Genomic DNA, 23,322 nt, shown 5'->3' on the forward strand with positions numbered 1-23,322 from the left:
AGTAGCTTTTCCCAGCCTCACTTTAGGCTCAGACATACCAGTGACAAGAGCAGCTCTAGCTGCTGCCAACAAGATGCTACTCAAATTCTGAACCTACTACTTCTAAACACATAGCGAATGCAGACTGCTCACTGCAAGCAAGCATTCAGCAAAGACCAGAAGAACCTGCTGTAGGACTGACATGTAAGATTTAATCTATAATGGCTTTAAAATCAAATCTTTAAAATAGAATTGAGTTCACATTTCATTGCAGATCTACTTGAACCTGCTGCGTAAGAGAATAGGCAGATACGTTAAGGAAACTTAATGGATCTTAACTTCCTCAGGATACAAAAAGGACAATTAAACTGAAATGTCTCAGGACGAGATAGCAAAGCATTTGAACAACTCAGGGCATGTTTTTAGGGGTGAAAAAAAATGCCTACTGGTTGCTTATGTACTTGGCCCCAACTACAGAATCTCTGTTAGCAACTCCCACACAAAGCGTTTAGCAAATCTGTTCCAAAAATACTCTCCTCATTAGTCCATAAAGCAAGGAGTAGGACTGCAAGCTGGCCATCCAAATCAATTATTTGCTCTTTCACACTAGATTAAATGTTGAGTAACCACCACCTTCAGTGGAGTTACAATTAAGTCAGAAATTAGGACTGAACCTAGCACAAGATTTCCATTAACTCTTACTTACTTGTGACAGGAGGAGATATCTTCTGATATATTTGGAGAGTACTAAGACTGCAAACAAACTACCTTTGCAAGTCAGAAGAGAAGAATTATGGCCAATGTTGCAGTATTTAACAAAGAATAGATGCTCTTTGCTGTGCCTCGGTTGTTTACAGACTTAAATTTTCTCTTAAAAGCATTTACCTTTGTATAACCTACTGCCCACAAGCTTGCTATTCAAGCATCCTTCCTGCAAACATGAAGACAAGCCTTAACAACATTCAAAACTTACCTGGGACCTCACAAACAGCAGTCAGCAGCATTAGAGATCCCAGATGTGGAGGAAACAGCTGGAGTTCCGACTTCTTCATGAGACAGCTGGAGATTTCCCAATAAAAGTCAATGCAGCTTTCCATCCCAAGTTTTTCCTGTTCCAGCTGCGTGTTGTAGATCCCTGGGGAATGCACTGGCTGAGGTATTCCTGGTAGCATGGTTTCATGAAGTAATGTATATATCTGGTTTGTTTCTTATTGTCATGGGACTAAATCACATGCTGAACTTTACTTTGGCTAATAACATAAGGAGTAAAATCATACAGAGGAGATTTAATATGCCAGTAATAGAGGAAAAGAACAAACTTTAGCCTTTCAATACTATTCTAGTTTCAAAGAACAATATAAAACCTTTGACATGGTGGCAGCCCCAACCAAAGCTGAGTGGAAGAGACTAGAGCAAAGAGAATTCAAATGCTTCAGTACAGGCTGTTAGGGGTAAGACATGGCAGAGCCTCATTTTCATCAACTCCATTACTTTTGCTTTCAAAGGAACGAAGGTTTTCAGATACGTTATAGTAAAAAAACCAAAAAAACAAAAAACTGTTTTGTCATATAAAATAACTATGCTTCCTTATTGCACACTTATACCAATATATATGGAAAGATTGGACATTCTAAACAGGTCAATTGTCAACAGCTTGTAAATCAGGGTTTTTTTCAAGTAGCATTAGTCACTAATTGTTTTGAACTTAACAAGTGAGCACTCAGACAGGAAATATGATACATAAACAGGAACGAAGTCTTTAACACAGCATTCAGTAAATACACCAGTTGGAAGACTGGCCAATCTGTTAGTAACCATCATCAACAGTTCTAAAAACAACTGTTTTGTTGTACAGTGTGTGTACTCCCAGCGATGTTTGTGTAGTTTGCTACTGAGCAATGAAAACAACTTTTTCTCCCCTCCTACCCTTCAGCAGTTATGTCTTTAAACCTAGTCTTCCTCTCCAAATTTTTATGGTCCAAAACCTTACTGCAACTTTTGGTTGTACATTACTTATGACTGAAAACAAATGCTACCAGTTCCTATTTGTGTGCCAGGAATATGCATATACATCCCCATTATTCAACTTTTATTAGCAGTAAAATAGTCACTAAATAGATTCAACTGCAAAATATGACCTCCAAATTTGGTCCATATTTGTATCTCAGTACATGAACCTGAGGAGAGGTGAACCTTTCAGAACCCTGAAGTGGCTGCATTGGAATCTCAGCAGGGAAACCCCAGCTACTCATAGCGAAGGACCAGTTTGTTCCCCCTTCTGAAGTCTGGCTCTAGAGTGACTTCTATGCTCGTATTTACTGGTAAATATCACATTACAATTCATGAGACATCTGAACTCCTATTTGCAGGGGCAAATTTGAGTACCAAATGCATTCCCAGTATCATGTGCATTGGAGAAGGGAAAAGGGAGTTGAAGAGACAAACACTGAGAGAAAAATGTGTAAAGTGATATTATGTTATTAAAGCATTACATTAGAAACAAACAGGAAAAAAAAAAGTTTATAACCAGGTTTAACTTTGTTTTTTCTTTTTTGTTTTTAAATTCAAACTGACCCAAAGCAAAAACTTACATTGCAAAAGAAGAACAAAATACAGTGTGATACTGATAACGCAGCGCTGCATGGAAGCTAGACTTGTGGCCAGGTCGCAAGTTGCTCTTGTCACAATGTCACTGGGGCCTCTCGACAGATTTAACTGAGAAAGTTAGGATCCAATTTTTCCACCTAGCCCAGGTCCACCCAGGTAAACATGCTATATATTCTCTTTTGCCTTGGGGTATTTATCCAATGAGTTTGTTCAGATGCGTTCTCCTATGGTTGCCAACTAAGAGCCAGAAAACTGACTTTTCCACGCTATCCCAAGGAAGCCAGAGTTATTCCAAGCATGAGTGATAATGAATTTGAAAAACAAACAAACCCCAAACAAAACAACAAAAAGAAAACCACTCAAGAGTTGTTCAAACTAACAAGTATTGTCTATAATGTAAATAGTTTAGAAATATGGTAATTAAATAATCTAAAAAACACTCTTACTCTGCTGTACATTTATAAACATAAATATTTACAGAAACTTTCTGTTTTGTTTTAAAGGATGAGGTTTGCAGTTTGTTAGTGATCAGAGTCTTTTACTCATATTGATTCTTTGGTGTATTTGCCAATTTTTTAAGGTTTAATATGAAGTCTTCAACTGTGAATTTTAAGGTAATGGAACCAGGCTACATAACAAGTCTATATTATGCACTTCTCCTTCCACATTCTAGTCCGAATAAAAAGCAATGTTCAGTGTGTTCTTCGAAGTATTTGTGCACAATATTTAAAAGAATAAAAGACCAAATTCCCCGTTATTGAACTTTGGAGAGAATTATCAATGAATAATCACACTTCACTCGCACTCGAGCACATGTAGAACTTCAGATAGTGAATGGGACTATCAGAAGGTTCAGACACACACAAGTGCTGCCGTGCTTTGTGGAATTAAGGTCAGAGAAACCAGCTGCAAGAGATGGCTTAGCATTGTAAGAAAAGGTGAGGGCTTCCCTCCACCTTGGGCAGGGAGGAGAGGATGAAAATTAATTTAAAAGAAAGGCTTTTTACTGGCCTGAAATGTACGTGTGTTCCCTTTAGATGTCAGTTACTTAAAAGAAATAACCAAAAAACAAACCTCAAACAATAAATAATGGAATTACACATTTCTTCATTAAATAGCATTCTTGTTACCAACAAAGTCTTCCATAATTTTCTTCAGTCACAGCAACAGACAAAACAAATAATTTGCCTTAATATAGATTGCAACTAAAATATACTCTAGATTACCTTAGAAAATATTACTGTAAAAATTCAGTGGGGAAGGACATTGGTTTGGACCAACTTACAAATGTAGTGAACAATACTAATTTCTTTTTTAAGAACAAAGCAATTTTAAGGTTCTGATCTCATGTCACAAAACTAAAAATTCATGCTTAAAACCTGCCAGTCAATTCTCGATGTCTGTGCTGTCTCAGTACTGGAGAGCTTAAAGACCATAATCTGATCTTTCTTCCTTCAATGGGAGCCAATAGACACCATCATGCACCCACTCTCACAGGCACCCATCCTCTCAGGTTGTCCCTGCTACAATGCCACCACCATTACATACAATGTGGAGGAAGCACTACGAAGCTCTACTGCCTAGAGGTGACCACCACACACACTGCACGGTGTTAAGGCTGGACATCCTTCCTTGCTCATGCTGCTAAGACATGACTTTTGGTCACTGCTCAAGCAGGCTGGACTTGAACCGATACAAGTTGGTGATAAAAAGGTTCAACATCCCATTACCAATCCTGAGCCATGAAACTCAGAAATCACTTATTGTTTGGAAACCTGATGCAATGCCAGGCACAATAGGGAGAGATAATCCTCCTTGCTTGCCATAGTTCCGGTGCATCCATTAGCAGTGGTAAGGTTTGTGCTCAAGGAACTGCAGTCCAGAGTTACAAGATATTAAAAGGAACTAGCACAGTTAAATAATATACCTGCTTCACCTTGCTTTTCATATTTTTAATATTAAATATTTTGAAACTGACAGTGTTAAAATGAAAAGCCATCACCGTTCCTTTTATCTCCCCACTTCCATTGGTGTAACTGGTACAAAAGCACTCCTGATATTAGAGAGGCTATTTTGGAGCAAAACACAAGTAAATGACACTGGCAAGAACCTTACGATGACTTTGTCATCCCTTGGAAATAAAGAGAGTGAATCAACTGCACATTTTGGCCCCATCTATTTTTGACAGTAAGAACTTTTTTTTTAATAATTAGAAACAAAACTGTTTAACAGATTATGTTTTTTATACCTCGTATGTAAACCACATTCAGTAGCCAAATTTCAGTGTTCCTTTCATTTGCTGCTTTCAGATTAATTGCAAAGTTTAAACTTTCAATATGAATGGGGCTTTTCTTGTTCATGCACATTTAGAATGCATCTTCATAACTCATGTGCACTTCCCACTCTCTAACCTGAAGCAAACTGGATTTCAGAGTTTCAGAGCAGTCCAAAAAAAAAAAAAAATCCATCACTGCTTTTGATACAAAAGGGTTTGGCCAATTTTTTCCCTTTTTTTTTTTTTTTTTTTCTGAGTGGACCCAATTTGACTGAGAACCCGTAGATAAAATTTCAACTGAAAGTGAAATAAAGCAGGTTATACATTCATGAAATTTTGGGAGTAATAATGAACAGCAACTGCTGCATCACTCTTGTAATGTCACATCAACACTACAGCGAGGCAGCAGTTCCTGTTCTCACAAGTAATGCACTGAGACTAAATGAGGAATAGTGGGGAGGAGGAAATCACACATAAAGGGAAAATACATCAGAAAGATTATTGCACAGGAGGCACTGTATGAGTAACAGAATACATTGGCTTAAAAAAAAAAAAAAATCTAAATTTGTTTACTTTTAAGTTAATGTAAAAAAACACTGAGGCTATGCCTCTTTGTAGTGTACTGTCACTGCTAAAATTAGACTTACAAACAGCCACCCATTTAACAGGGAATGTCAGGAAAGAAGAGGGCCTGAATTTTATGGGCATTCCAACCAACTACAGTAATTAGGAAAAGAATAATATAAAAAGAGCCAATGTATAGACCCTCAATTGAATAGGGTAACCGCATTTTTCCTTTAATTTCCAAATCATACTCGTACAGTACCCTAGGACATGTTGATTATGAACTCTTCCCTCTGTCCTGCAAAGATGCATACCCTGGCAGAGACAGGACTCCAAACAAACAACAGGGCTCTGAAGGTCTTTCTATTGGTATCCTTCTGCAGGACTGGTGCCTTGATTTCCAAACTTTGTTTGCCTGAATAATTGCTCAGCATGCCAATTCAAACCAACCACTTCCCTTGAGAGGCTTCCTTCCATCTCCACTGCAAGTCTGCACACTTAATGTGAAAACAAACAAACAAAAAAGAAACCCAACAGCAATCTTTAAAATGTAATATTGTATAGAAAGCTTGGACCTTGTAAACTTGGACCAAGAAACCAAAAATTAAGACCTTCTAGCGTGTGGTATAAAAAACCCAAGGAAGTGTATACCTGCCTTCTGACTTCACAGAAAAATCAGAATTTGCATAGGATATACTTTGTGCAAGGCAACAAGCCTCTTCAGTATCTGGAATATAACTAATCTTGCTCAGAGTTCTTCTCTTCATGGATATCAGATATCATCAAATTTGTGTTTTAAGTAGTCTTTCATGACCTTGGCAATGGGTAGTTCATCAAGTAGTTTTAGGTTTTGAAGGCCTATACACTGACGGATTTTAATTCGGCATAGATCTTGCAAGTTCCTGGGCTGTCCTGAAAAGACAAAAGGAACACATAGAAGTAAAATGATCACATTTTAAACATACCTTAAGAGATCATTTACTCAGTAAAATCACAGATGTTTGCTGTTTTCTAAGAGGCAAAGGGAAGGGAAAAGTTACAAGAGAAAAAGGGTGGAAGTTAATACCTTTCTAATGAACAATAATTCAATGAAATCAAGGGATGAATCCTAAAAATATTTTTACATGCACATAATTTTACTGATGCCAGTGTAGAGTGACATTATCCATCTGAGGATTCCCATAAGGCGGCAAAATATGCTTTAGCACTGTAGAAAACACCGTAACTCCTCCATTTAACTTTCTGTAGCCTTTTTCCTACCCCTTTTCTTGTAACCTGGGGGGGAAAAAACCCTAAGTCTCAATCCTTTTCAAACATTAAGACAACAACTTCTATGTTCAACTGTAACAGGACTAAGCAGTTTCCTTAGAGACTAAGGCTTTACAAAAGTTATTTCAGGATCGTGTGGCAGAGTTAAAGATTGTTTTTTCCCCTTCTAATGAGAAGACAAAGTCTTTAGGCTTTGGATGCAGCCACAACTTCATCAAAGAAAGAAATGAAAATCTGAGTTAACCACTGTCCAGAGAGGAAAAGCTTTACTGACAGCACGCGAACTTCAGAATTTCTGGCAAGGATTTGCCAAAATAATCAGTTCTTCTTTCAAGCTCATTCTTAACAGGAAACTCTTCAAACTCAAGCACCTTGAAAAACTGTTCCCCCCATGCAAAATAATGTAAGAAAGGATAATCTGCATTTGAACGTAGCCAGCAATGGATCCCAATGAAGAAAGAAAGAAATAAAAAAGAGCAAAGCAACAGACATTGAGAAATCCTGTCCCAGTTTACCCTTCCAGCTTTCAGCACCGGGGCCTTTGGGCCTTCCTACACCAGAGACTGCACAGAGATCCGTGTCTTTAATAGCTGCGAATGGCCTGTCCTCTGTAAATCTGTCTTACGCTTTTTGAACCCATTCATACTTTCAGTATCCAAAACATCCTGTGGCAACAAATTTCACAATATAATTAGGCGTTGGCTGGAAAACTACAAAGTGCTTTTATTTATTTTAGATCTGCTTCCTGATGGCCTTGTTGCATGCCTACCATTCTTGGAGTTATAAAAACCCCCCAAATAATTGTTCTCATGCCAGTCATGATTTTACATACCTTTATATTAATCTCCATGCTCCGCTCATGCTCAGTACCTCCTTCCAAAGCTGAAGACTTTATTTAATAACCTCCCACCATGGAAACCACTACAAATCTCTGACCAAACCAGCTGCCTGCCTTTGTGCTTCTTCCTCATTCTGCTATATCTTTTTGGAAATGATCCCAAGAACACATCGAAGCTGTGCTAATCAATAGTTTGATCATTTCCTTAACTGTGTCATGGCCTGAAGAAACAAAATAAACCAGAGGCTTACACAGTTACAGCACCCAATGGCTGTCTGAGTCAAAATACTCCACAAACAATGTAGGTGCTTACGCTGGTTATCAAAATAATCTGTTGCTATATACGCTATAATCTGTATAATTGATAATGGTAAAAGACAGTGCTTGCTTTTGCAAAGAAAGGCATGATGATTTTACTGAGCTGGTGCTTGGATCAATCATTTCTTTAAAAAGCAGCACAAAACAACAAAAGCAACCTCAAATAACTTAGATGGACATTTCCAATTAGCTTTCCTGAGCTGCCACCGATTAAGCAGAACATTTGTGAAAGAAGAAACACCTTCTGCACAGGGCTCAACACTGTCCTTATGGTGGACAGTAGGATGCTGTCAGCTCACTGGGCACCAGCCTGTGCAGAGGAGACGAGAGGGTTTTTCTCTCCCAAGCCAGCCCCAGAGCTGGCTCTGAAGCCTGTCCCTTCTTCCATCCCCCTCCTAGCTGAGCAACAAACCTTCTATCAGCTAAATAGACATTGACATTATGAGTTTATTAAACTTCCATGGTAAGCACAGAGTAAAGACATTATGAAACTATTTCCTGTTTTCTACTTTGGGCATTTTGTACACGGTTTCAGTTACCCTTTTAGTGAGTTCCTCCTCTTCCCCCCCCCCCCACCCCAGGTTTTTCTATAGAAATGGGCTGACAGACAGGTATACACTGGGATTTATCTTAAGCACTAAAATTATCCGAGGTAAGCTAGCAGAAGTAATGCATGAAAATAGTCTCGGCCTGTTTTTAAAGAAATTAGATTTGAGATTAAGAAGATGAAAATTTGAGTTTCCTTTATATAAGTTTAAAATACTTTTATTATACTTATCACCACAATATCTAAATGTAAATTGAGTTTTAATTATATCCTTCGGCTGTGACTTAGAATACAGATCCTTAGTTACTTTGTTCACTGGTGGTTTCTTCTTAGCAACTTTCTTTATTCCACCTGAAGGAATGAATTTATACAACTTGGACAACAGCTGAATGCTCAAGCTTCAGGGAAAGAAAAGTAACTTTTGGAAAGAAACCAAACAGAGGAATCTTTATGGTGATAAAGAAATAGTTCTAATGCTTTAAATGTAAATGCAAACAGCGTTCAGAGAGGATGCACCATTTCTAAAGTTAACTGCAAACACCAGCCTTAGAGGGTATAGAGGACTACAGAGCTCTATTTTCTGTAGTAGAGTACAATAATACAGCAATGAGACACTGATTTCTGGTTTCAGAAATTAATGCCTTTTAATTAACATCCTGCGGGGTTTTTTGAGAACAAAATGGAACAGACAACTTAAAACACCCAGAAGAAATTGGTCATCAGTTAATTCAAAAAGACCTGATTATCAAATGTATGACATTTTCCCCTGATAAGCCCAAAAATATTTTCTGGGAATGTGTTAACAATGGACATTTCCAGTGTTAAGCACCAGTTGCTACATCTAGTGGCTGTTAGTGTCTTAGGTCACGTCTTGCAAATTCCAGGGTTATTAATGCATTTGTGATTTATTAGAAACGGTGTCTGGAACACTTACTCATTCTTGGTTGCATCTGAATGAAAAAGGAAAAAAATAAAGGATTACAGAGCGATGTCAGTGAACCTTAGTTTGGCAAATGAAAAATGTTATTAGTAATTTGGCAAAGTACGACAAGTTAAATGATGAATAAAGTCCTGCTTAAAAACGATTAGGAATTAGCAACTTTGGTTATATCCCACATCACAAGTTTGGAAAGTTATTTAGGCAAGTAAGCTAGAAAGGAAGAGAATTAAAGATGAAAGAAACAGAAAACCCCCACAAATATAAAGGTAAGATTGACCCAATTACCAGTATCATGCAAAACAGACACATAAAACTACTGATCACCTTAAAAAAAGCCCCAACACATCCCTGATCCCACCTCAAAGGGACACCTTGGTGATGGTTATTCTGGAGCAGGTTTATTGTTGGGCTGTTACATATCCCGAGTTACCATCAGGGCAGCAAATACCTGCTGCTGTTGTAGTATTTTGCAAGCTTTAGAGGGATAATCAAAGAAATTAAAATTATTAATTGTAGGAAAAAAGAGATGTACAGTTCATTTTTTGTCTTCCACAGCTTGTGCTACGTGCTGTAAAGGAAAGCAGAAATTCCCACCAATGCACCTCTTATGTATAGTTTCCCAAACATGACAGAAAAGTTTCTTTCAAAGAGAAGAAATGTAAACCATCAAGTTACAAAATAAAGAGGAATTGCCTTTTGATCTTTTCCCTCTAGAAGCAGCAGACTTCAGTATACATAAAATTTAAACATTTTCCTAACTCAGTTCTCCAACTGCTAACAAAGTAAGTTCCTGAGCTGCTTTTTTATTCCCCTTAAGTAATTAATAATTATTTTAAAAGGCTTAGTTCATTATGATTAATAGATTGGCCTTGGCTGGTAAAGCAAAGGGGAAAAAATTATGCATGTTTTAACAGCAAGAAATTATTACAATTAATCCTGAATTCCCACTCAATACTCAGTTCCTTTTTGAAGTTTCAAGTTTCAAGTTTTTTCTGCAATTCTATCTGGCAGTTTGCTACTCAATCCCATGGACAGACAAAACTTACATTTAGGATTTACTACCTATACCAATGTCATCATTATAACTGCCCCACAGCTCACGCATTTAGACTGTGCCTGCCCATTTTTCCTATGCAGACCATGCTCCCCAAGAAATAAAACACTCCCTTAATAGTTCTCTATTTAAAGATGATTAAGATATAATATTAGATCTCACACCTCTGACAACACTGATTTTTAGAGACTCTCACCCAGTTTTAAGCAAAAACGTAAAGATGGAAAGGAAGAATCCATACCAGTGTCCTCCACTGAAGATACAGAGCACCTGCACAAAGCAAAAATCATGAACTGACCTATTCTGTCACCCAGGAGAAAACCTAGGATGACTGAAATTAATACACTTGTAGGCTGCAAGAAAATCCTCTCTGATGTACTGTTCTACCTACTAAAAAACAACCCAAAAAGTACTTTTAAAAGCAAACAAATCAGTGCCATTGGTTTGAGGCAGATAGGCAGCTTCTGAAGAAGTATAAAAATTAAAAACAACATTAGGGACATATTTCAGAAGCTGCCCATAGTTTTCTCTGAAATATTAATAGATTTCTCTAAAAAAACCCCCGAACAACTTACAGCGGTATTTCTCAAACTGAGCTTCTGCTTCCCCTGGGAATTTTGAAAGGCTGAAAGCAGTCGCAAGAAACCATTTGGTAGTTTCCTTTTTGCTACGAAGGAAACTTAAAAATAAAAGTTTTGTGAAACATCAAAAACAAAGTTTAAACCAGGCTGATGTATGGCTGGCAGGAGCTCAGTTCCTCTTGAGTATCAGAATAAGTACTTATATCCACAGCTAACTATAGAATCCATCCCTTATTTCACAACTGTGAAGGAACTCAGCTAATGCCAGCAATTAAATTTAGTTATGATTTTGCTGGCTTTTTTCTGTGGTGTGTATTTCAAAAATATAATTGAACTTATCAATTGGAAACTCACACCCATCAGCTGAGAAACACATTGAAGGGGCTGCACAAACAGGATGGGACTGAAAAGGTGCGATCACCTAGTACATGGCTGTGCTGAGCTCAACGGGAATTCACTGGAATAGGAGTAGGTTTAAGAGTTTAAGAAATGCATCGTCTTGTACTCTGTAAAAAAGGGCAGCAGGATAACAGAAAAAGCTAGTGTCAAGAATCCAGAGGCCTGAAATATTAATATAAGATATGAAGGGCTGAATTTAGAGAGAAAGAGAACTACAGTGTTCATTGAGAAAGTGAACAAACTCCTTGAACAGGTATCTAGCTCAAGAGGACAAAGAGCTTTTAATTGTTTTTTACTGGATATCATAGAAGTTGTTTCAAAAATTCTAGTTTAATTTTGTGTTGAGTATGCCTCTGCTAGAATAACTGAGCTTGAAGTATGTTTTCATTGCTTTTTGAAAAATAATTCTCCACAGTGAGTTTTAGATGTCTATTAAATTTCGATATATCTGGCACAGAAAATATGTACCAAGGAGGAGTGTATTTTGGACTGAAAGTCTATATACGGAAAGGCAGAATGCCAGTAAAGCTCAATGTTAAGTATAACAGGTGTATTTAGCAATGAAATTAAGATTTGAATATGCTGGTGTAAGATTACTTTCTTAAAATACTTTGTAATGTTTCTATAAATTCAGACTTACTGAAATTGCTGTGGAAATTCAGCTAAGGATTTCAATCCCAGAATGTTTACCTATTTATAGAAGACAGTAAGTAGAGTGCTCTGAACAAACAACAGGCTGAAGATGCACTTTTACACTATTCTTATAAGAGTACAGCACGTGTGCGCACATGGGAGTGGAGGGTGGTTACATCTTAGATGCCACAGCTAAAAATTAAAACATATATATAAAATATGCTTTTTTTTTTTACATAGGCCTCTTCAAAAAACTCTTCCAAATTATACAACTGTATAAAGCTATACAAAAATTCAACTGCTTAACACAAACAGTCAACTGTACTCTGAGTTAGTAGCTACACTTTTCAGTATCACACTAGGTGATTCTGAGAGTTAAAACAACTATTCCCTCTTTCTAGAAAGAAAAAAGATTGAGCTATGTCTTTTTATAAAGGTATAAAAAAATGATACTGGCCTTTAGGAAATAGATACCTGCAATGTGCAGAAAGCAGTCATGATTCAGACAGTATTTGTTTATCACTGATCCAGCCAAAACGAACACTGTAAAACAAGCCTCTTACCCTAGTTCCCTGCGTAACTCAGGACGACAAAGCAGACCACATTCATTAGTGCAAGATTTCCAGCAGCATCAAGGAAGCAAGCAGCCCAAGCTTGCAATTCCAGCAAACTTCTTCTATGTTATAACAAACACGAAGATACTGTTTCCTTTGCAATTATCGACATATAATACAATACATAAAAATCTACTTAATTTGCTATGACACTTTTGTGTCATAAAAGTTTAAACTATATAGAGACCCTTTTTTAAAATGTTCTTCCAGTTAAAAAAAAAAATCCTAGTGAAAAGTTACCTTTATTTAGCAAAAGGATAGAGACAAAGAATATATAAGGATTTCCTTAGCAGGACCTTTGTCTAAGTTTTTCTGCATATTTACAGTGCTATATAAATCTCAACACAAAGTTATACTCCCTAGTCAAAGCCAAAGATTTGCCCTTTGAAAATTTATTAAAAAAAAAAGAACATAGATGAAATATTTGTAATTTAATTCATTTGATGACCTTTAGATCTTGTTCCAGATCTGAAATTATTCTCTGATACCTGTTAACACACACGCCACATTACACTGCTGCAGCCATATCCATTTACTTTGCTATTAGCCTTGACACAGACAAGCAACCTGCACAGCCAGTCACAGACTCTCTTGTCTGCTATCTTATCTGACCAGTGATTAAATCAAATAAGAGCTATGAGGAGGGGGAAGCATTCAAACTTTTTCTATTTCCCTTTTGGAGACCATAATTGAATTTCTAGTACTTGAAAGCTTATTTAAACCTTTAACTATTTTTCCAACACTTGCATTTTTTTCCTACCTCTAACACTTTCAAGTTTTAATATTCTCAGATCTCATTCAACTTCAGCATAAATCATTCCATCCAGGACTGTAATTGCACATGTTAATTCTGCAGACATACACACTACCAAAAACCAGAAAATGCCTATATGTATCTCTATCTTCCTATATACTACATACATGCATCTCTTAATTTTGCATTAAGGTATTCCAAACTTAAACCACTGATGGTCCTGAGAGGCAGGTTCAGATCTCATACAACTGAAACACTCCAAAACAACTCTATTAGATGATCTCAGGCACGATGGTGGTTGCCAATAAACATTTTTTGGAGTAGGAAAGCGGAATACAGATAAGGGAAAGGAAGGTGATTAACAAAATTATTGAGCAATTTTCATCTTAATATTGTTTTTTCACAGGTTGACTTTACTCATTTTTGTATTGTAAAAGAGGGGGGGAAAACAATACGTGACTGTCTAAAGTCCAACAGCAGACTCATAATGAAAAACTTTGTTGTTCCTAACTTCCAGCTTTGTGCTTAAGTACAGAGACACAACTTCAGAATAACTTCCTTCCTCGTGGAATTATTCTAGGAGCAAAGGAATCTCTACCTGTAACCAGGAAGAATATCAGACCCTTCAGGTCAAATCCCCAAATCCCACATCTTCTTGCAGACTTTCAGGGTCAATATTGAGTTATTTCTGAGAGCTTGGTTTCTTGGCTGTTATTCACAACCAGGGACCTAGGCTAAAGGCTGCGATTATTACAGATTACAATACCTAACAAACCAAAAAGAAATTCATATATGATCTTTTCTGAGGAACTGAAACTGTACAAATACGTTTTCCAAGTATAAAAACCAAATAGCTACTTACATCTTACATGTAGATTGCTAAACAGTATCCCATTTATATGAAGCACGTGACTGCTTTCACTTGAAGACACAGATCAGTTTGATAGTTCTTTGATAATTCACATATTAATCTTTAAGCTTAACAATTCAAACCTACTGCAAAGTAAAAACTAATTCCAATTTTACTATCAAACATACTCTTCAAAACTTTGGGTGCACATATAAAACTTACAGCTACGGATTTCTACATTAAGCACTCAGTCAAATAAACAAAGTAGGAATTCCCGTTAAGTCCTACAACGGGGGCACTGTCACCAACCACAAGAGGTAGTTTCAGGAAAACTTCCACTACATGAATTCTCTCAAAATGTTGTAAGTTTTTCTTCTAGTAAATACATATTGCAATAGACTAAGGAACAAGATTCTTCCCCGAAGTGCTACAGCACGAGATCCCAACAATTCCTGTATGCAGTCTGATCTAACTGGGAACTCCAAAATCCCAGCTCGCTCTTTATCCATTTAATCTCTCCTACGCCACCTTATTAAAGTGATTATTCATAAATACTATGGAAGACAGTGTTTGGATATTTATAATAAGGGCAGCAGAGTCTGTTTATAGCTGTTTGTAAACATATATTCATAATAACTTTGCTCAGATGCAGGAAGCTCAAGTGTTTTTGTCAGCACTAGTCCTCCCTGCTTTCCCAGTACTCCCTCCATCAGCACAAAACTGGGATAGTTCCAGCAGTGTTACACTGGCCACAAATTTAAGCTACTATTTCGTAGCAGAATTTACTTTTCACTTCACATTAAACCCTTAAAGATATGGAATCTGCAAAGCAAGTTACAGTACCAGTTTCCAACTTTCTGAATGAGTCTTTAGACATTGAGGCAACATGGAAGCAGTCTAAGACTTCACACTCACTGATGTGTCCTAAGACTGAAAAATTGCAAGTCTGGATATTATATCATCTACTAATAACCTTGATGGTGCTACTATATAGCGAGAGGCTCCCAAAAAGGAAACCAGAGAGATGTGTCTGAATGAGAAAGGGCAGATAAAAATAAAATCTCTGAGTTACTTGTATTTCTTAATATCAGCTTCGACCTTTCCAAAAATTCTCTTTAGATTTCAGACAAGAGCAAAAATAACAACACAAATCATGAAGACAAAAATGAAATTCCAAATGCTTGTGTCAGCTACTGCCAACAGATCTCAGCTGATTCACCCCCAGCCCACACTAGATTTCAGTTTCTTTGCAGACTATATAAGTTACTTAATTGTCATATAAAACTACTGCATCCAAAAAAATAAAAGGAACTGTAGGGTAGAAAAAGGACGTATGAAATACCCTATTCTCTGTAATGCAAAGATCAGCTTAGTTAGATAATTTATCCAGCCACCTTAACATGTTTGAATTAGCAAACTCCTCGTCAGCAATTCTTAAATGCTTTACTCAATTTTATAATTATGAAACACTATTATAGCATTCTATGCTGAATGAGAGAAAGCTTCCAGTATATAGCACACAGAAACCCAATAATCAAAAGCGACCAGAATATTAGAAGCCCAATACTCTCTTTAAATACCAGAAGTCATGACGAGTTAAAATCTCTTTCATATTTCAAAGACATCCACAAAAATCAAATCCAAGCTACACAGCACAGGAAACCCCTTCAAGTTGAACTAAGCCACGTTGTTGTCTGGTTGAGGGGAGGGAAGGAGAGAGAATGTGGGAGAGCACAAAGCAGTAAAAGCTCTTTTCTGCCCTAGCTGTAGTGCCAGATGAAAAAAGCCAGCAACTGCAGAGTACTTGCATGGCAATTAAAACAAGAAAAAGCAAAAGACGCTAAAAAAACCCTAAACAAACAACAAAACAAAGCCCCAGACCCCAAACATCTGAAGTGCTAAGGCCATTCTCAAAACGAGATTTTACAGTTCACTTTTTTAAAATGAATGCTTCCTGTAGATATTTAAACAAAACTAATTTAAACCGAATATACTTAACATTAGCACCTTTGCCGAGCAAGAGATTCCCAGTATCACAATCCCTTCACCTTCCCAGAAATTTTCTAGTGCATTTAAATAGCATCAAGGGGCAGAGAGGAAGCATTTTTTTTCTGGGGCTAAATTCAAAGAAGGCTTTTAGAGGACATTGTGTCCTGTGATTAACTTCTCTTACATACATACTTGTCACTTCTTGTAAGAAATCCAGACAGGGTCGGCTACTTCCAGAAATACTTATTGAAACAGCCAGTGGGGTCTGTCCTTCATAGTTCCTTGTGTTAGTGTCTGCTCCGTAATTATACAACATTTGTGCACAAAGCACATCATCTCTAAGAGCAGACAAGTGTAAGGGTGTCTGTCCATCTTCCAAGCGACCCAAGTTTGTATCCGCCCCTCTCTGAAGGAACATTCGGCAGTAAGAGTGATTGCTTTTGATCACAGCGTATCGTAACAGGAAACCATTTTGAATGTCGATGTTGGCATTGTGATCCAGAAGGATTTTCACACAGCTTGACCTCTCTCGGATAATGGCCAGCTGAAGTGGTGTAGTACCTTTATCACTGAGCGGATCAACCTCAGCCTTGAACTCCAACAGGAGCCTGACAAATGAGTCTCTGCCATAGTGGGCTGCTACATGGAGGGGAGTCCAACCATCGTTGCTCTTTGCATTAATAATGTCACTTCTATATTCAGATTCCAACATCAAGCGTGCAATCCTCGCTCGGCCATGCATGGCTGCATAATGCAGAGCAGTGAAGCCTCCAATTAAGTCCTTAACTGTGGGATCAGCTGAAGTTAAAATAAAATTAAAAAATAATTAGAAGGCATTACAGTAATCCAGTGCTGCAAAAGAAGAAATAATCAAAGGGTTGAGTATTAAGTCTTTTCAGGCATAGCGTGACAGGATTATTTTGTACTTCAAACTAATTCTTGCTTTCAGGAACATGCTATTTTAAAGAAAAACTTAAATTATATTTAAGAAAGAATTAAAAAAAAAAAAATATAATCCCCTTTTTCTTTTACATACACGTTTCCATTTGACAAATACTTCTCCACATCTTCCTAGCACTCTTAGGCTAACTACTCAAATCTCTGTCCATCCAGTTTTCCTCCAGCTCTACAATATTACATTTCTTTCTCCACATTCAACTTTTTTTTTAATTTTCCCTTGTGCTGCTTCTTGGTCTTAAAAAGAAGCATGTGTAGAAACATCTGCTGTCCCAAACTGCGGATGTTTTGTGGTCTGGCAGCATTGTATTGTTTTTAGGGTGTAATACTGCATTAGGTAAAATGTTTCTCTGTGGTCTGCAGGATTTCCAAAGCATGTAAGATATATGTTATTTTAGATTATCTTGATAAAGTCTGTTTTTACAGATGATGAATCTGTTCTGAATTTAGAGTTTTACAAAAATTTAAGATTTTACAAGAATGTAAGCAATCACGTATGGAAAGAGTCAGGAAAAAATGTTAGCGCAGAATACAAGTGATTACACAGATACTTTTATCCCCCCTCCATAGCACAAAAACTCAGTCTGATTTATGAATTTTAAAATTAAAATAATCAATTTACTTAATTTCCTCAGGACACCTTGTAAAGCAAGTACCTATTTCCTGTACCAAATTAATTACCAAAGAAAGATGCCTGCCTCATCACCTCAGCTAGAGAACAAGCCAGGCTGTGAGGTTTCTCCTTCCACCATATGCTGCCTGTTGGATGCTAAAAGGTACAAACTACCATTTGGAAGTTTGAGGTACCTTCCTAAGTTTCCCAGCTGGTAAAAAGAGATATTACCTGTACAAGATGCTAGCCTTAAGTTGACATGTTCTCAACATTCCTGTGTATCTATTGAAAAAACTGCTGGTGTCTGTCCTTCACACTTGCCTCTGTTATCTGCTCTGTAATCACACATTTGTGCACAAAGCACATCGTCTGTAAGAGCAGACAAGTGTAAGGGTGTCTTTCCACCTTCCATAACCTTGACAGCTCCATCCTTGCATCCTGGCACACCGAATTCTTTGTCATTTCCTCATCTATACATACCACGTTTAGAAGGAAAGCAGCAGTCTCAGGAGGGTGGGAGAGAGAGTAGGACATTGTGATCACACAGGTTTAAAACAAACTTGGCTGAAGGCTACAAACACCCAGTGCTCACACACACTGCTTAAGAGGAGCTCTTGCTCTCCTGTACCACATAGAAAGGGCAGTTTTCTGCTCAGTTGCCATCACGCTCAAACAGGAGAGAGGAACAGGGCGAGAGACACCAATTTTCATCTCAAAATTCAGACCTGCTGTAAGTTAAGTTCAGAATACAATACATATTGCAAGCCAGTTTAGTCTGAATACATCTGAACACACAAAGGTGTTAACACAAAACAGGAATAGGCTTCTCAATATGGACCTACTGTGACCATATCCAAATAACATCCCAAGAGAGACATCATACCAAAATAAAAGGACTGGCAAAAAAGAGCACAGAATACAGCTGCAAAGGTAATCCAGCAATTTTAAGGGTTTTTTAAAACGTAAAGATTGAGGGGAAGATGACAAACAAAAATTCGATATACAAACTAATGCAGCCTGACTACACAGAGAAATAAAACATGAGAACTGCCTCTAGTGTATACAATAGGAACCTAGAAATAACAGAAATGCTAAGGCAAGTTTAGTCCCTTAGTAGTGACAGCCTTCCTCATCTTCTGCAAACAGCAGAAGTTTCAGCGCCCTGTAAAGTTACACTAACCTGAGTTAAAGTAATGGATGATGCATCCACAGGTTGGCAGGAAAATGAAGTCAGTGACTGAATAGGTGGTTCCTAACCTGCACTCTGATGATGTCCAAAATATAGCAGAGAATCAGTACAACCCATCAAGTCATTACAGACAGATAATCTTTCAAAGTGGCACTTGCTGCTCCCAGGGTCTCCTTCTTCATAGTGCTCAGACTATTCTACATTATCTCCTGACGGGTGATAAATAAAGTGAGAAGCATAGGCATGAGAATTAAGATCAAAGGGATGATACATTCGGAGAGGCAGAATTAAGGAGAAAGATGGACATAATGGAAAAGAGACATTGCTTTTTACCACTAAAGTGAACCAAGAAAACCCTTAAGTCATGCAAGAGAAGTCTCTCAACAAGAATAAGAAAATAAGTCTCTCAGTTGGGCAAGCAAGGAACACAAACAACTAACCTTCCAAAAGTGAACCCAACAGTAAAACCTCATGATAAATATATTGTATTTCCCGTCAAGATTATAGGCTTCTAGTGAGCTAATAGTACCAGTCTCCCCCCTGATTAGGGAAACAATTTTAATCGAGCAAAAAGTCTGTTGCTGTTCAGTCAATGTTTTGCTGCCATCTGCCGGAGAACTTCTGAACTTCACAAGGGTTTTTAGCAGAAGTTGGACCTGAATTGTGTTGCATACATGTTGGTAATAGTCATGCTACAGAGATGATGTAGCCTTAAGAACTTTCGTTGTAGTGAGGGATTTTGTTTTTTAAAAGGCTTCGGTATTGGTATCATGGTGTGAAGTACCTTTCTCCCCTTGGAGCACAAGGTAGAAGTAAATTGGGAATGAGTCTCAGCTTACCTTTCAGAATCTGCAGGGGGTATAAAAAAATACCTCGTACAAGCATATTTAACTAGGAAGGGATGAAGCCAGGACTTTATCTCGCCTGCATCCTGTCAAACAGCTATTTCTTTTCAAGTTTCCCATTAATTTGGAGAAAGCAGAATCTAGAAACATAAATAGCTGCATTTGGTTGTTTCTAATGTTCTTAAATATAAGGCATAATACAATGCCAGAAACCTTGAACCGCTTATCATGGGTAGCAAACGGCTGCTCAAGCTCACTTGAGGTTGAAAATTTGCAACACTGATATTCAGATTATTTTATTTCATGTTAAAGTTGAGCACCTAAGCTAGTCATTTAAACTCTGCTCTTAATGGAACTCTTTTCTAATACGTAGCCTAAAGGATATGTAGATTCTTAAACAAGAGTCTGATATTTGAGAGTTTCAACTTAGAGCTCAGTGGGACAGTTTCCCTACTTACTTGATACCTTCGTTAAGTCACTATCATAGCATCATCTGGGAAGCCAAGAAAGCAATGCTTCTGGCTTCATAAAGTACTTCTATTACTTCAAGTTTACTGCTCCCATCTAGGGCTTAATTCTGACCACAAGGCTTAGAAATACGACTACTTATAGCTTCTGTTTTGAATTTTCTAGGACAACATTGATACAAAAGACCTCCAGGAAAGCATTACTGTTCAGACACAGAAACACGTTATGAGCTGGTTTAGGGGGATGAACATTGGGCATTCTCTAGTTTCTCCTGGATTCTGCATGACCTTACTAAAATTTAGATACCTTGCAGCCAAGACTAAAAACAAACAAACATGCCTGTTTGGCTACTTCTTTCTGATACTCTTCAATTTCTAGGAGCTTCAGTGAATCATTTCTTCACTTTAATATGAGTAAACAGAGTTAATCCAAGTCAAGTAACCAGTTTAATACAACTAATTGTCCTGCTTAATTATTATTGAGAAGACACTGCCAAGGGACAGCTAACAACTACACACTTTCAAGACTAACTCATTGTAATGTTAACAGTGGTGATTGGTTATTGATAAAACACAGTTCTTGTCCAGTGCTGGGTCATCTGTCTCAATATGTCATTTTGAAAATCAGAAGTACACTAAAGGGAAAAAAGGCTTGTTAGGCAAAAATCCAACATTACTGAAAACTACATTCCCCATTTTGTGTTGCTTTCCTGGTGAGCTTTGTGACTTTAGATTGTTTCTACGGATGGAAAGAGCTGGCTTCATAGAATCTTCACTTTGTTAAAATCAGACAAAGACACAAAGAAACTAAAATTCACTATTTTTCATGAAAACAAAGTTTCTCCGTGGTTCTGATCAACTTCCTGCCTATCATCACTTGCTAAAGAAGATTTACTATCTGACCTATTACCTCTGTATCTAGTTGGTATTTCTGCTGGCTTCATCCTTTAGTCTGGACTGGCTTTTTAATGCATTTTCCCCATATATCTGTGTCTCCTTGCTCAGCAGATAATAAAAAGCTTCCTCCTGTTCCACCACCTCCACTCAAATCATCCAATCTGCATGCACAACACTGTCCTCTGGCTCTTTTCTTTGCTGGTGAGCAATGATGGAAGAGAATTAAAAAAGCAAAAGCAGGAGGCAGCCAGGTCATGACTCTCATAAGAAGCTACCTTTTATTTCCAGGTCAGCAACCAGATTCCTTCTCAGCTTTTATTAGATAAGCTCCATCTCCACCCCACTACTACACAAGACTACATTAGTAGTCTTGCAGCATCTCAAATCGGAGGCACAGCACTCTACCCTCAGCAACAGTCCAGTGTGGTTTTCTCATTCCTGCACTATGAATGTATTTCCAGCTCTGCTAAGCTTCATCATCCCTGTAGGCAGACACAACTATTACCAGTTGTCCATTCCTTCCCACATCTCAATTCCCTCTTTCCTCCAGAACTCCATCCACACCCTCTCACTACCTTCTTTATTACTAATATATATATAGGTAGTTCAATACTCTGTTTACCATAAGATTCACACCAGAAAATTACTTTTTCCTTCACGCCAATATCATTTTGGTCCACAGGGATTAAGCACCAACATCAAAATAATCCACTTCTTGAGAAAAAGGGGAAGACTGTGTGAAGAAAGGTAGACACAAACCTCTCACTAATGAGGCAAGCATGATTAACTCTGCTTTTAAGAGTCAGCTCATACACTGCTAAATAGCTCATTTGTGATATTAGTATGTTTTAAATACTCATTATCTTTTATGCCTCTGTTTTGAGGTAAAACAAGGCAAGGCACAAAACAGTGCCAATTTTCTGAAGCGAGGCTCAGCTAAAGGAAAGCTGCTGTAGATGACTAACCCTCACACTATTTGTTACTCAACTTTCTAGTCCTGGTGATTAAATGCTAGACTCCTTCCAGAACAAGAGCTTTTCATTAGAGGCAGTTTTCAGGAGGCATCAGATTCAGCTGGTACTTCATGTAGGAAAGAGTAACAACTAAGATGAAAACAAAACACTGCACCAGCAGCTATTTAATATCAAAACCTATACAATAAAAACACATAGGAATACATAAGGGTGGGCTTGTTTCAGATCACCTTCAAGTTTACAGAGCTAAACCAAACATATCCCTAGCCTTACAGCATAAGGATTTTGAATTATCAAACAGAAGGCTTGAGATTATTCACATATATTACATGTAAAACGTAGAATATAAAGCTAGTTATTAGTGGAGTTTAGAGGCTTTTTCCCCTCTTCTGATAAAGACATGAGGGTTTGGCAATACTATATGGTTAGAATCCGTAGTAGGTGTATCAAGGGGGGGTCCAGTTGTATCTCACTACTGCTCTTAAGGAACATACCACAAGTTGTGCAAATACCACAGACCATTAATGCCATTCATTTTAAGGGTGATCCATACATCTAACAAATACTGTGACACACAGAAGGAGCCCATATGGCCTCAGATACGTAAAGCATCAAAAAGAGAATTTCAGTTTCCTTGGGACCAAACCCATAATAATTCATTTGGTAAGAACAGCGCTAAAATAGAGGATGCTGTTCTTTAGGAGGACTCACCAGAATCTGGAGAGCATCTACCGATTTTTACTTTTCCTCTCCAGTATCACATTAAAAGGTTAAAACTATCCATTTCTAGAACTTTAGGTGGCCTTGAAAGGAGATATAGCAAAAAGAAATTCTCATCATACCATTTGAGGGGTAATAATCATCACCCAAGCAAGTATATCACTTCAACCAACCAAACTCAATCTGTTCTTGTAATAAAGCTTCACTACGGATGGATGCAGCAGAGGTGTAAACTCAACTGGACTAGCTGACACTAAAGTCCCTGCACAAAGACTACTGTCTTCATAAAATTCAGCAGACTCTTAAAGCTTATACAGAAATTTAGTCTTTAATGTTACTTGCTTGAGAATTATGAAACAAACCTCCCTATACTTTCAATCCAAGGACCTGCCTCCCTTTAACAGAGGAAGAAAAGAATCTTCTCTAACAGAGAAGAAAAGCCACAAGAC

The 23,322-nt window shown here is 37.6% G+C and overlaps 1 protein-coding gene across 2 annotated transcripts in view; it reads right to left on the bottom strand.

The window, feature by feature from the left end:
- Positions 1-2,510: 2,510 nt before the first annotated feature.
- Positions 2,511-23,322, bottom strand: part of ASB7 (ankyrin repeat and SOCS box containing 7) — a 30,378-nt gene continuing 9,566 nt past the window's right edge. For both annotated transcript variants that reach the window (XM_030497747.1, XM_030497748.1), the window contains 2 exons: positions 16,404-17,009; positions 2,511-6,337 (listed from right to left, as the gene is read on the bottom strand). In XM_030497747.1, coding sequence (XP_030353607.1) covers positions 6,198-6,337; positions 16,404-17,009 — 746 coding nt within the window. In that variant the 3' untranslated portion in view covers positions 2,511-6,197. The remainder of the gene's footprint in view (positions 6,338-16,403; positions 17,010-23,322) is intronic.

The sequence above is a fragment of the Strigops habroptila genome, chromosome 9, assembly GCF_004027225.2.
Source record: "Strigops habroptila isolate Jane chromosome 9, bStrHab1.2.pri, whole genome shotgun sequence".
Lineage (NCBI taxonomy): Eukaryota > Metazoa > Chordata > Aves > Psittaciformes > Psittacidae > Strigops > Strigops habroptila.